At 39.8% G+C, this 15,591-nt stretch overlaps 2 protein-coding genes across 2 annotated transcripts; one reads left to right on the top strand and one right to left on the bottom strand.

Moving 5' to 3' along the window:
- The first annotated feature begins 4,878 nt into the window (after positions 1 to 4,878).
- On the top strand, positions 4,879 to 6,832 carry LOC126803718 (photosynthetic NDH subunit of lumenal location 1, chloroplastic). The gene is given in 8 exon segments (XM_050531470.1): positions 4,879 to 5,012; positions 5,123 to 5,226; positions 5,722 to 5,789; positions 5,897 to 5,970; positions 6,078 to 6,200; positions 6,286 to 6,357; positions 6,455 to 6,551; positions 6,715 to 6,832. Coding segments are annotated over 8 exon segments (702 nt in total). The 5' UTR covers positions 4,879 to 4,952; the 3' UTR covers positions 6,819 to 6,832.
- A 343-nt stretch (positions 6,833 to 7,175) lies between these two features.
- LOC126801947 (ABC transporter B family member 20) lies at positions 7,176 to 14,914 on the bottom strand. Its single transcript, XM_050529445.1, has 11 exons — positions 14,183 to 14,914; positions 12,921 to 12,975; positions 12,645 to 12,820; positions 12,321 to 12,521; positions 11,857 to 12,116; positions 11,440 to 11,750; positions 11,093 to 11,313; positions 10,619 to 10,959; positions 9,668 to 10,455; positions 9,340 to 9,581; positions 7,176 to 9,001 (listed from the first exon to the last, which is right to left on the bottom strand). The coding sequence occupies exons 1-11, from the start codon at positions 14,588 to 14,590 to the stop codon at positions 7,772 to 7,774; spliced, it is 4,233 nt and encodes a 1,410-aa protein (XP_050385402.1). The 5' UTR covers positions 14,591 to 14,914; the 3' UTR covers positions 7,176 to 7,771.
- Between the last annotated feature and the right edge of the window lie 677 nt (positions 14,915 to 15,591).

The raw sequence follows: 15,591 nt of genomic DNA, 5'->3' as shown, positions 1-15,591 counted from the left end.
CTTTGTAATAGATTAGTACTCTAAATCCTACGGGATTGTGGTCCAAAATTTTAGATTGTGACATTAAATTCCACCAAATCAATATAAAACTCCATAGATATTCCGAACATGCAAACTTCCAAACTAAAATTAATGATTAATTCTAAGTTTGAAATAATGTGCATAAACATTTTTTTCTTATGCAAACAAGTCCTCAGCAAAGGAGTGACGATGAGCTTGAAGTCCTTGAACTGAAGAAGACGAGAAGACGGACGCAAAGGAGAAGAAAATCATAAAAGTGAGAAGAGTTTTGTGCTATCTCTATGTTTTAATTTTTTTTTGTTATGAAGTTGGTTTTTCTTTTTGTTGGGCTTCAACTTTGGCAGAATCCGCCCGTGCCATTATATAATTATCTAGGGCTTTAACTTTGATCCGAATATTTGTGAAACTTGCGAGAGCGAGTGCGACACACTGGACACTCACCGTGTGAGAAGGAGATTGCATACGACAAACTGATCATAGTAACCATTCGCACGCACAACAGAAGTAAAATTAAAATAAAAGAAAAAGAGACTGACATTGATGTAAAATTAGATTAGTTTCAATGACAGAATGTCATCGAAACTTATTCAGTGCACGGCCTGTATATCTACATGGGTGATCAAAGCCGTTCATTTCAACAGGTGGAGCATATTTCGATCGTGTGAGATCAGACTCCGATATAGTAGAAAAGGCGCGAGTGAAGCATTCGACCTACCCCGCCGCCAATCTCCTCCCCTACGCTATTTAGAAATAGAACACGACCTAGGAGCATCTATGAATATGTCATACTAATCACCAGCGCGACACCCGGTGAGTTCGATTGGCGAAGCTGGGGTGAGGATCTCGTTGTTGGCGGCTTCGGTTTTGAGGTTGAGTTCGATCGATGCTTCTGCAACTTCCTTCTCTCTATCGGGTTCCTCTTCTGTGATTAAACTTCTCCATGATCTTGATTAATCATCCCATAGAGAAGCAGATCTTGATTCATCATCCTTCTTGGTCTCAATTGTTGAAATTGGGGTTGAAGTCAGAATCAATGAAAAACAAATCCAACACAGTAACCATTGAAGCTCTAATTCGCTGCTGGTATATGTGAAGAGAGTAAAACGAATCAAACAAATCAAAGAGGAGGCGGAGAACGAGAAGGGGTGGTGGTGTTGTGTCGTTCAGGTAAAGAGGGTGATATCAGTTCATGTGCAGTTCTTATAGAACACAAACAACAACCTTAAACCCCTAATTGTACTAATAGCGCCTGGTGTGCAACTAAACCCGTTTATATACACGGGCCGCGCACAGAATAAGCTCTCGAATGTCATACAAACATTTTGAGTTTAATTAGTACTGACTTTTCTCTTTCTCAACGCCTTGCCCTGACTAGACTCATGAATAGTCTTCTGAGTTTTCTTCTGTAAATACCGCAAACCTGAAAGATGGCGCCTCAGGGTCCGTACTGTGAGTCCTTGACGGCGCTCCTCATCCATCAGCTTCAGAACAGCCGCCGGGGTTGCCTTGCTCAGACCACCGAGCCTTTTCACGGCCTCCACGACCCGCTTGTGATGGTCCACCGTCCTCGATGACAACAGCCTCGTCGGAGGTCCCACGTGAAGGCCTTCCAAGTCGTTCACCAAACTCTGGTAAGCATCCGAACAAGGTTGCCGCGGTAACGGCGTCAGTCTATGAGATAATGATAGATGGGTTCGTTTGTTTAGTAGCTGAAATAAAACCATGTGGTGCACTAGGGTTCTTTGGGAAAAACCCTTCGCATTGTTCATCATCTCTGCTACTACGATCCTTGGTGTTCCGATTTTGGTAAAGCCTCCCAGCCGGACCACTATGTCTATAAACGTCTTGTGGTGCTCTAGCGTCCACTCCATTGATCCTTGAGGGTGGCCGTCGACATCCATGTGTCGAATAAATCTCTTAACTGGTTGAATCTCAAATAATTTCTTCGGGAGTCAGATGAATAACTTGTTCAAATAATGGTTTGCTCGTAGAGGACCTCAAATTCGTTGAAATCTTCTATTGAACGGACCTAATAAGATCGTTAGAAGAAAGAACCTGGCACCCCATCCTCAGAGAACAAACTCTTGAAAGAGTTTTGGGTTTGACGCGATTGATGATTTTCAATCCGGCCGTTTCGTATGGAACCCTAAACCAACCTATGTATAGAATGTTGACAAACCCTAGCTGTTTCTTGCCCTTCCTTTGCAATTCTGAACTGTATAAGGAAAGCTAATCAACCAACCTTCCATCGATAATTCCTCTGAGCTGTCAATGTCTAAAAAGTAAAAACTCATACGGATGACGATTTATGCATCTGAGGGCCGGGTAGCCAGCTCAGCAAGGAATCAATTAACTAGGCTGGATTATATTTTGCTTAGCAATTTGGGTCAGTTAACTCATTAACAGGTCATAACATACTTTTCCGATTTTCCTGAAAATATAGAAGCGAGTTTGCTTGAATTTTCTTTTACCGCTATTAATCTGATCGGAATTTGGGTTCTCCACCCTCGTTTTACAACTTAATAATCAATTGTGTCCTGGACTTTTACCTGTTAATAATTCATCTCATCAGAGATGCTATGGAGTTTATTTCCATTCTCAATGGAGGTTGGGGACCTATATTGATCGTCAGATCAAAATTCAAGATCCAACTAGCAGGACATCGGTGAAGCAGTTTGTTTGATTTTAATGTCTTGAGATATAACAGATTCGGGATCGAAAGATTAATTTTTGGTAATATGAACATTGTGAGAAATTATGTACAACATCGATTGTGACTACTTCAAAGTTCTTGCCGTTTGATTTGATTATAAGTCATATAACACACAGATTTCGATCCATCATGTACTTTTTCTTTTTACATTCGGTAACTTTCCTTGATAGAAGATTATAAGTTATAGAACTATGAGTTCATACAATGGCGAGCTTCACCAGCATATTGTCAATTTGGCAATACCTTCAATACAAAGAGACACAAGACATCAAAAATAAAACAGTGGCTTCTTCGATATTCAATTCTTACTCCAGCATATGATCCGAAATAAGGCCGTGACACTCTGAGGCTCCATTGTTATTGTTTCTTCTTCCCACTTTCACCTTCTTCAGTTTCTTGGGCTTCCTGACGCTGTAGCCATGTCTAGCTTTATTCTCCGCCGCTTGTACAATGGTCTCCTGAGTTCTTCTCTGTAAATAGCGTAACCCTATCAGATGCTTCGTTACCATCCAAACTGTCAGACCCTGGCGGCGCTCTTCTTCCATCAGTCTCAAAACCCTAACCGCCGTCTTCTCCATGGGGCTTGCCATGTCAAGGGCACCCACCTTTGCCACATCATCCACCACGCGCTTATGATGCTCCAGTGTCCACGTTGACACTTGACAGCTTGCGCTCCACAGTTAGGCCCTCCAGGTCTCTCACCAAATCGTCCACCAAAACATTAAGTGATCGAACAAGAAGGTTTTCGGGGTCGACGATGTGATAGTCCTGATTGGGTTTGCTTCCAACTGGCGAGAAGGGCCTAACGCAGCCGACCATGTAAGACCCTTCACTGTCTTCATAATCCTCCTTAGTACGAACACTCGAACTTTCTCGAAGCCGCCGGACCGGAGGATGAGCAGGTCCATGAAAAGCTTGTGGTGCTCTAATGTCCACTCCAATATTGTTTGTGGAACGTTTTTCTGATTTTCCATGACTCCGACTTGGACCATTTTATTTCTGCACTTCTAGCTGCAAGAACATTGGGGTCATTATATAATGGAACTGCAAAAGCCCCCGTATTGATTTCCTGATCGCAATCAGCTTTTGACTTGCCCATAAATCTGATAACATTCTTATTCCTTAGTGGATTACGATTTTCCCCTAACCTTAAGGTTTGCGACTATGATGTTAATCCTCTTGCCAAAGAGTTATGAGCTTTGAGATAATCCATTAGAAAAAATTTGCGTATAACCTAGTAGTATGTAAATGTAAGTCCAAACTTGCTCTCATTTGTCTATTTTTCAAAATGTAAATAAAAAATTTTAACCGTTCAAAAGTTAAATAAACCAATAAAGATCATCTCTGCAAAAAATTAATGTCAATAAAAATCATTTTCATAATTGATTGCATTAAAGAATTGACGGCTAAACTTTTGATCTTTAGTGATAAACTAAATTTTTTAGCGGTTAAATTCATGTATTTGTATTTCCTAAGTGTGAGAATTCAGACACACACACATGCCAAGTTAGACACAAGTTTTTTCCCAATCCATGCTCAAATTACTACTTTTTTTAAGGCATAACACCTAGAAAAAAAACTAAGTGTCACGGGTGTTATTTGATAAAAGTAAATTTTGCAACCGGGGGGACAAAGAACCTAAATCACGTGCTACAGAAGATAACCCACAAATATCCTCATAAAACACATCCCAAATAAAATTAGAGATGCCTCCTCTAACCATAAACTATCGACAAAGTTACTACTTAGAGCCACAAAGTTTGCGCGTGCGCTTTTTTTGCATCTTACAAAAGTGTAACCTCTATATATAAACACAAAGTAGGCAATTCTTGCGTAATCGTAAACAAAAAAAAAGACCCCCTAGCTCTAATGTAAATTGTAATTACATGACTAACAAGTTCCTTGCATGTTGGAGTTCATCTAGGAAAAAGTAACTATATATTAGGACTTGTCAAACAGTAAGAAAAACTTGACCTGCAAGCAAAATAATGGGTAATCAGCCACGTGTTTTATTTACATATTATTATTCATTTATATTCATATATTATTTTTCAATAATAAGCAAGTCACGTGCATCTCTCGTGCTAGCTCCCCAGTCAACTCCGAGCCTTACAACCCACATCAAGAAAACCAAACTACAAGCTTCATTCTCCACCATCCACCTACAATATCAGAAGCCAAAACCGGTTCTCACATTGTCAGTTCCCACAATCCTACTATGGCAATATCATCACTCTCACTGAGCTGGGTTTCAACTACCTTGCCTGCAGACAATAAGGTAATCTTACCAGATTTCTCAGTTACATGCCTAATGTTCATTGATCGAGGACTAGTGTACCTTGCTAGCTAAGCTAATTAGTATGAATTCTGTACTTGGTTTTGCACCAGTTGAATGTGCTTAGTCATAATGAGGTTTCAAAACCTGCCGGTGCATATTTTTCCGGTAAAACAATCACATGCTCCAGTGAGACAGCTTCCAGTGAAGAAAGTAAGTTAACCGATCTGAGTTTTTCTTCAAGCTCCTTATGCTTAATGATGCATTGTTGGTAGTCTTCGGCTTTGAATGAGTACTTCATTGATGCATATGTCAAGATATCAATATGGGTTCCTACGAAGTTCAATTCATTTCATACATGACCTCATCTTGTGAGCAGTTGTCTTATTATTAGCCATTGCTCTCTGCCACAGAAATTCTTCATGTGGATAATGTTGGAAATTAGCCATTGAGCTCTATTTCAATTTTATGTGATATTTTCTCTTTGTATATATGCATTATTATAGGGAGTTTCATCTCCATTTCAATAGTCAATCATCTGCACTTTCTATGCTTCGTGGTTCTATTGATAGTTTGTTACCCTCAGAGAGTCAAGAGTCTCGAACAGGTGTTTTGTCATGAAGATATTATAGATAATGTATGAGCCAGCTTCTAATGGATTCTAAAATGATTACTCTATGTCCTTGACTCATCACATTGATGAAATTTTTAGGCCATTACTGTTGGGAGTTGGAGCACTAACAACAAGTCTACTACAGACAAATTCCCTCTTGGCTGAAGGTATGAAACTATCAATAGTTTTAAGTATTAAACTTTTCTCTGAACCTTTTTGTTCTTTGAATTATAAATGGAGAATTTTCTCTCAACCAGTTTTCTTGAATATGAAGGAATGCCTGACAAGTTTCGCGGCTATATTGACAAACAAGATGGGTATTCATATTATTACCCCTCTGATTGGAGGGTAAGAACTAAGAAGACAATCACATTTGTGCAGAAGCCTAATTCTATCACACAACAACTTTCTTCCTTGATTACTATATTAACGTACTTCTATGCTCCATGTATCAGGATTTTGACTTCAGGGCACATGACTCTGCCTTCAAGGACCGATATATGCAACTTCACAATGTAAGAGTTAGATTTATACCCACAGATAAAACCGACATACATGATTTGGGTCCATTGGAAGAGGTACATACATGATTGGAGGAATTGTACTGTTGTCTCTTATCTAGGAAGTTTGAATGATCCTTGACCAGTTTTCATCATTATACAGGCGGTACCCTAGTTGGTGAGACACACATTTGCTGCACCAAACCAAGTAGAAAAAATTTTCAACATGGAGGAGGTTCTACTCTTTGCATCATATCTTTAAATGGAATTCTTGCACTATCTAACTCTGGAAATATTAATCATTTCATTCATTGGGTATCCATCGAGTGCAGAAAACTATAGATGGGAAGAACTATTACACCTTCGAGTATGGACTCACATCTCCCAACTTTGCTACCACTTCATTTGCAACCATAGCCATTGGAAATGGTAAGTAGTGCACCTTTACAATGTGTTAAACATTCAACATGCGATATTGTTTGACATATGTATATAGATTTCACTGCCAAATGAAATCACTGCTAGAGAAATGTGATCATTCCTGCTGCATAAAATCTGTTCAATGTTGCTGACTTGTATGTGCTCTCAACAGGGAGATATTACACCCTAATTGTCGGAGCAAATGAGAGACGGTGGAAAAGATACCGCAACCAGCTTAAAATGGTTGCACACTCTTTCAGGATTCTTGACATCTAAAATGCAATGTCGTCGAAGAGGCAATCTTCACACTGAAATTTCCAATTGGTGTACGTATAGTACTCCCAAGTTCTTCCGGAACAGCTACAACTAGTGTAACTGGGCAAAACTAGAAGTCACTAAGTATTTAACTACATGCAGATATGGTGTTCCAACCTAAGTTTTTATACCACTCAACTTCTAGTTTTCACATTCATATCTGTCCACTTCCCCAGTCCCCATTTGGTACCATGTCAAAAACAATTCAAGACGTATATGACCGTGCCGATTGGCTTGTAAAAGTTAAAGAGTCCCTGCACCTAGCATTTCTCAGTCCTAAAGATTTTAACAGAAAAATAGAGGGCAATCGAAATTAAATAGCCAACCAAGCGGGAAAGAAATGAATAGCATTAAATCATTTCCTGTATATTTACAAATGTTACAACAATTTTCCCCCTGAATCTTTCTACCCTTTTCACAAATGGGAGGAAAACTTTTAGAGAAATAATTTACCATCCAACTGTCAAAAGGATAACTCCAGTAAACTAAGATATAGGGCAAGCCCCCACACCTCAGCAGACCCATGAATTGATACCAAACCCTCTGCTTCAAAACAACCAATATACCATGGAGACAGCACAAAACACCCAACCTAAGGATGCTTGCCTCCTAAAGAATTTGTCCAGATAGCACAACCTCAAAGACAACCAAACATCAAAAATCCCTAGTCCTAAAGCCTACATTTGAAATATATAACTATGAATCTGCCTCTGCCTCCATGTTCCGACCCTCACTCTGCCATATAAACATTGTTACAATCCCCCGCATTCTGATTCTTATTCTCCCCTGCCGATTCTGAATCTACCGATAGATATTCCCGGATAAAGCCATCGGATGCAGATATTTCCAGCAGAACAAAATGAGAGAATGAGAATTGTACCGGTGAACCCCGTGACAATATTAAAGACCCATCCCTAAACAAGGCGGTGCTGACGTAAACCTTTGCCAAAGTGAGGTTGTATCAAACGGACGTACAAACCGTTCTTTGACATTAAAGTATCATGGGACCCTTCTTCCACAATTCTCCCTCCATTAAGAACTACAATGTTGTCAACATGCCTCATCATTGCCGCTCTGTGAGCTATCAAAATGGTAGTTTTGTTCCCCATGATTAATGTATCAAGAGCCTCCTGCACCACTCGACTTGACTCAGATTCGATGGACGAACTTGCTTCATCCAACAACAAGATTGGAGCATTCTTCAAAATAACACGAGCAATTGCAATTCTTTGCTTCTGGCCTGGGGTCAGATCAACACCTCTCATCCCCACATGTGTATCATAACCATGAGGCAAGCTGCTGATAAAGTGATGAGCATTCGCTATTCTGGCAGCCTCTTTCATTTCAGCTTCACTAGCATTATGCCTTGCGTATATTATATTCTCCCTAATTGTTGTCGAAAAAATAATGGGTTCTTGTTGAACAAGACCTAGGTGGTTCCTCAACCATCTTAAATTATATAGCTTCAGATCTCGACCATCTAGCATCACTTGACCAGCAACTGGATCATAAAATCTCTCGATCAAAGAAATTATAGTGCTCTTACCAGACCCTGAAACTCCCACCACAGCTACAGTTTGCCCCCCGTTTACTTTGAGACTGAAATTGCTCAGCACCAACAATTCTGGGCGAGTTGGATAACAGAAATCAACATTCCTTAACTCAAGGCTTCCGTAAACATTAGGTGGTTTCATGGCTGAGCTTTCATCTGGCTCAATCTTTGGCACTCGGTCTATAATTTCAAATACTGAAATGAGAGATTTACGCCTTTTAAGTATGTACGGAGCCAATCCAAAAGGCTCTACCAGTGCAAATGTTGCAAAAGAGAAAACCATATACTCCTTGAGGGCAGTAGGGAGATCCATATACTTCATTTTGACGGAGTAAGCAGTGTACCAGAGAAGAAGGGCATTGCAGGCAAAGAGAAGGAACTGTGAAAAACCAAATGCAAACCCTATGGCCATTCCATGTAAGAAACTCTGCTTAAAGATCTTCTTTAGCTGCAATCTGTAGAGCTCCATAACCTTGTTACCAGCACAGAATGCTACCACAGTGTAAATGTTTCTAACTGCATCCTCGAGAACCAAAGATGCTTTCCTGTGCATCTCCTGAATCCCCCTCGAAAAACCAGCTAGCCATAATTTCTGCATTTAAATAGAAATATCATTGGATGAACACAGACGCATTCAATCTTTTTTCAAAGAATAAAGCAGAAAATGATGAATATATAGCAAACTGGAATATGCAAGTGCCGGGAATATCACAACATTTGGCAAATGAATTGAAAGGATAAATAGGGGTAAAGGACCAGTGAGTAATCCTTCAAATAAGAGTACAAGACCCAGTTAATTATACAACAGTGAGCAACAGGATCCAGCTACAGGGAACTATTAAACTCAAAAAGCAAAGGATTCTAGTCTAGCCTCAATCAATAAAATTTCTGGTTACTCCAATGTAAAAAGAAAGTAGACATGATGAATACCTGTGCAATGGCAGAAATAGTGAGAACAGGTAGGGTTGCCAGAGCCACAAGTGCCAATCGCCATTGTAGCAACATCCCTATAAGAACAGCTACAATAATAGCAGAACTGTCCTGTATGAATATTGAAAGCCGATTACTAAAGGCAGCTCGCACGAATGTAGCATCATTTGCCAAGCGCATGGACAAGGTATCAGCACTGTTTTCTTCTTCATCAAACCATCCCACTTCATTGCGGAGCATTGCTGAAACATGATAAAGCACGTAAGAATAAAGTGCCTACAGTGTCAGCAATAATAAGAACACTAATAAGAGATTAATAGTCTTGCACCTGAAAACATCATTCTACGAACTCGTTCAGTCATTTTCTCCCCCATGATACCAAAGTAGAAATGTTGCAAGAAATTGGCAACAACTGTCACTATTCCCATGCAAGCAATTATCAAGCACCATTTGTCTACCTCCTGCCTCAAGTGAGGACCTTCGTTAACCCTGTAGTATGCTGTTACTACAAGTGCGATGACATAGGCAAGAAGAGGATTAAAAGAACCAAAGATAGCAGCACCAATGCTTCCTAACACCGCATAAAGCCACTCTGCAAGACTAAGCTGTGCAAGCCTCCAGAATGATGGTGACTTTTTATAGTGTGCACTCTTTGCTCCCTTCACTTTTATCGGAACATCATCAGAGTGGCTATGAGGACGGCTAAAGGTTTGTGAATGGGAACGTTCATTTTTTGGATCAGATGTCAATAGGGGTGAAACGGGGGATTCAGGGTCTGAACCATTTGTCCTCTGTTGATTTGCAGACTGGACATCAAGCTTGGGTAGTTCTGGAAGTCTCATTTCAAAACTATCCTGCCTCTTTATTGATGGCTCCTTATCTGCAGCATCCAAGGGCTGCTGACCGTTTTCCGTAACTTTCTCTGGTGGACTCTTAGGTTTTGGTGATTCCTGTGCACTAAAATTGTCATCACCCATCCGAAATATGCCTGTGACCCTCTGAAGTGAGGGTGATTTCATCATTTTTGGTGATGACGGTTCTTGAAGGCTATTACTTGCTGAAGAATCCATTTCAATTTGAAAAGCTGTAGTCTCCTTGTAATTCCGCACTGGCATTCTGCATCAAAAGATGTCAATAAGGCATAATTCAGCTAGCAAAAGAATTTAGTTCAACTACAAAAAATAACAAATGTCTAGCCTCGCTGAAAAGAACTTGTGCAATTAATCACAGATAATCCTCAACAAAGTTACAGAAAGAGAACAATGATCTTGTATAATACCTCCTTGGAAGCTTTGCAGCTTCTTCGCACTTAAGAAGCTCTGCATATAGCCCATTGTGTGTTATTAACTCTTCATGAGTACCTGTTTCAACTAGTTGACCTTCCTCCATCACAGCTATGTAATCAGCATTCCTTATAAGACTAAGTCGCCGAGCTATAATTATAGTTGAACGTCCCAACATGAGGAGATCGAGAGCCTCTTGAACAGTTCTTTCTGCTTCAAAATCAAGTCCACCAGTGACTTCATCAAGCAGAAGAATTGAAGGATTCAGAAGTACTGCTCTGGCAATCGAAAGTTTGATTTTTTGCTCCTCTGTCAATGCTAATCCTGCCCTTCCTACCTGAAATGCATAAGAATGAATACAACAACCATAAGTATAAATATAAATACTTAAAAGTAACATAATAAAATCAGTAGGCGGGAAAAGTAGAAACATAAAAAAGATATGGCAACTTTTGCTTTCCAATATTGACCTGTGTTTCATATGATCCCTCAAGTGATGTAATAAATGTATGTGCATGCGCTATTTTAGCAGCTTCTTCAATTTGATCCATTGTTGCATCCCGCCCATAAGCAATATTATCTCTTATACTCAAACTTAACAAGGCAGGCTCCTGCGTGACTAGCCCTATCTGGCTTCTGAGCCATTCCAATTTCAGATTTTTTATATTTTCTCCATCTAAAAGAACTTCTCCTGCACCACAAAATGGAAAAACCATTAGAATCTGCAAACAGAAAGTTTTGCTAATTTTTCAGCAGAAACTTGAATGGAAAAATAGCATGCATGCCGCAATGAGAATGCCATATGACATCCTTGTACCTAATGTTGGGTCATAAAACCGCTCCATGAGAGGAATGATACTGCTCTTTCCAGATCCATTTCTGCCCACTAGAGCCACAGCTTTCTTTGCAGGTACAGAGAGGTAAAAACCACTCAAAATAGGAATCTCTGGACGAGATAGATAACTGAAATACACATTCCGGAACTCAATATTTCCTTGAACAGCCACTAGGGTAGTTCCCTCATGATTAACAATAGAGGATGATCGACTTATCATCTCAAACAGTCTATACGCCGCAATTCGACCTTGATCAAATGAGTAAAAATTTGTTGCAGCTTGGTTCAGCCCACTGTATGTGTAGGTATATGAAACACATAAGTGCTATGGAATAAAAGATACTCAGAACTATGAATGAGACACAAATATATATATATATATATATGGAAAAGACTTACAGGCCACTTAATATCACAGCAAACAAAGCTGTTATAATTTCACCACCATGAGCTTGTTTATGAGTAACCAGAATTCTTCCAACCCAGAGTTGCAAGGCACATGAACAAATAGCAAGCCCATATGTAAATCCAAGTCCAAGTCCTTGTACCAGACTAATCAATATACCATATCGAAGCGTTGCTTGTAGTGATGTTGCATAAGAGTACTTGGCCAATGTTTCATTGGTAAATGCATATAATGTTCCAATGTATGAGACTGCCTGCAAAATGGAGATGTACAGGAAGTTAAACATCAATTTAATAACTTCATCAACCTCAAAAACCGGAACATATCAGATTACAAAACTAAAAATACAATGAGCACTGCTATTTTAAATGGTTATATGATGTCATGACCCGCTTTGAGAGTCAATTCCATTTTATTTTATCCTGTGTTACTAAGATTTTGAAAATTATTAAGCAACCTGTTCAGCAATGCTAGCTGCTTCCGCATATGCATCTTGAATGTTCTCAGCAAGCCTATGAAGAAATATATTTGATATTCCTCCTGCAGCAACAATAAATGGACCAGTGGCTAATGTTATAGCCGCAATCTGCCAACAGTTGATGAATCCAATAATGAGACCACTGAAAAATGTCGCCATATTATGAATATAATTTCCAACCTGCATTATGAGAGGGACTTTAAAGATTAGACACATGGACCAAGTGATCAATTTGAAAATTAATTGGGCGGGAATATGAAGGTGAGAAAGCAGAATGAGACAATAAAATAAGCTCAAGCGTACTTTTTCACTAAGAGCAGACTGAATGAGTAGAACGTCACTCAAAACTTGGCTCACGATGTCCCCATTGTTCCCATAGGTATCAAAAAAACTCATATCCTGGTTAAGTAATACTTGAACATATTTTGACCTGATGACAGCAGTCTGCCGTTCTCCCGTTAGAATCCAGCATGAGACCTCTATTACATAAGACAAGAACAAGTTAGAACAATGTATGCAAATCTTATCTATATGAATGAAAACTAGAAAAGTACTACAATGGGAGAGAAATAAACTTACCAATCCACCCAGCAGCAAACACACCCGCAGCAATATAAACAATGCATAAAGCAAGCTGCAGGCAGACAATAAGACAGTTATTAAATTCCAGCTCATACTTTAAATTCCATTTAGAATTGAATGCTCATTAAATAGGTAGAAAAAAAAACATATATTAAACGCCCTGATAAAAAGAAGAGGAAAAAGTAAGAATCACGCCTCAATACAATTCCTAAACTTTCCGTCTACTAAAAGATTCTATTTTGGTAACATGATGATTCCACTGTTGTATTCTTAATTGAGAGCATTTGAACTATGTAACTTCTGATATAACACATAAACTTTAGACAAAAGGGTTTCCAACAGAATAAGAAGCAAAGTTAACGGTAAATTTACATATTTGCAATTACATTTACAAAATGTTCCCCTAGCTGAGGACGGGACCCTTTAGTTGACAAACAGATCAGATATGAGGCTGCTAGATGCTTAGCCAAGTAATTTACCCAATTCCACAATTTGTGAATTCAAAGGTACTGCCAGCACTGTGATAAGTATGCAACTCTGAATACTACCAACCACTGAAATAAGAGTCTTTTCTCAGAAACAAACTTTCACAGTCGTGCAGTGTACAACATTCGGAATGGGAAAGAATTATATCTCGCAAATCTCTATTACTACTATAGAAATACTTATTGATTGAAGTTGTTGCGGCAGAAAACGTACGCATCTTCCTCATTAAAAAGAACCTAAGAAGACCTCAACGCAAATTACTGAGGAGCCATCTTCCTGATTAGCAGAACTGTTCACCTAGTATTCATAACTACTTGATTAAAAAATTATTCCCTAGACTGCTAACTCAAACTGATATTGCATGGTTAGAATAAGCCGGCAACAATAAATCCCCAGTCTCAACGTTTCCAATTTGAAGTCTTAACCTCGCTTGCCTAAGCTAATGTCCCTATAAGCAAGCAAAATAGAACCAAATTCCGGAACTAGCATTGAAATAGAACACCAAGACAGATTGCATCGTATGTAAAATCCCTATAAAAACATAAAGGAACGAGCTTTAAACACTAAATCAGTAGATCTCAAACTCCAAGCTTGCCATTTCCAGCTCAATCTAGCCCGAAAAGGAAACACCTGATAATGAAGAACTGTATACCTACTTAAATCAGCTAATTCCAGCTGAATTAACCAAACCTCACCTAAAACACAACCCAAATTTCCTTTCTTTCCCCAAATTATCAAACACTAGGGTTTTCGAAAACGAAGATTAAACTTACATCCATAAACTTCTCGTACTGGTAGTCCTCTTTTGTCATGCCCGCCGGCGGCGGCGCGGCGTTCGGGCCCTTATCGATAAGCACGTGAATAATCTTGGCAAAGAAGTGCAAGTACACCACAAGCGCCGTCCCGTGCGCCGCCGCGGCCACCGATCCGACGGTCATCAAAACCCAATCGAGCCGGTCGGCGCACTTGAACAGCCTCGAGAACGGCACAGCTTCCGGCGGCGGCTCGATCTCCTCCAGCTCCTCCATCTCCTCCTCCTGCTCGACCGGCTGCGCCGACGTGTCCCCGCTCATGTCCATGTACGGCGACGGCGACTCCGGCGGCTCGGAGACCTCCGAGACCGGCGTCAGCGGCTGCACGTGCGGCGGAGACCACCCGAACAGCCCCCGGTTAATCATCATCTTAATCCTCCTCTAAGCTCCACCACAGTCGACAAAACCCTAAACCTAATTCTGTAATTGAGTCTCTCTCTTTCCCGCTCTAAATTTAGCACAGATCCGCTAAATTTAGAGGTGAAGCAAAACGAAGAATCGATGCTATGGGATTTGGTGTGAATCAAAATCCGGGCGTTGATTTCTGCAGCTTCGTCTTCGAATTGAGAAGAAGAAGAAGAAGAAATGGAGAGTCGTCGGAAAGCTGAAGAAGGAAATGGGGGGCAAAAATGGGAGGGTCGAATCGGTCAAAGAAGGCGGAGAATGGAAGAAAGAAAATATTGACTCTCCCCTCCAAACCCAACTCTTCTCTTTTTTTCTTTTTTCTTTTTTTGATAATTGTTTTGGTTATGTTTTCGGTGTTTAGCGGTCAAACGCCGGCGAGGGGAGGGTGGTTTGGTAATTTCGGGTGGGGGATGGGGGAGTGTTGGCGAATGTGTAAAGTTGTAAACAGCTGTGAAGGGAGGGGGAAATGACGGGGGAGTCCTTGTTCGAGGGAGACACGTGGATTGTTTTAGATTGATAAGAAATTTGTTGTAATTTATATAAAGTATTTTGGTGCTGGTTTTTGGGGGAAGCAGACATAATTGATGGAATTTAGAAAGGGTGCTTTTGCTTGCCAGGGCATTTGCTCTGTGTGCCCATCATTCCTTTTTTCTCATTTTGCTTTTGAGTTGTGGTGCGCTTTGTTTATTGGAGCTAAGCTGTTATTTCTTTTTCTTTTTTATTGAATTTCATGTTGCCTATAATAGTCATCTAATTCGCCCAAGAAATTAGAGCAGTTGATGACTTAATGCCTAGAATCTCTGAGAGGTGTGCATATATTATGATTTTGTCGTGTTCATTTGAGCTTAGGTTGTGTTCGAAATTTGAGATAAAATTATATGTTATGGATGTTGATGTTTTGTTATTCAAAGAAAAATTATATGAATTTCTAAGGTGACAGTTTTGTCATTCAAAATATGACTGTT

The sequence above is a fragment of the Argentina anserina genome, chromosome 7, assembly GCF_933775445.1.
Source record: "Argentina anserina chromosome 7, drPotAnse1.1, whole genome shotgun sequence".
NCBI lineage: Eukaryota > Viridiplantae > Streptophyta > Magnoliopsida > Rosales > Rosaceae > Argentina > Argentina anserina.
This window is presented reverse-complemented; position numbering and strand designations above follow the sequence as displayed.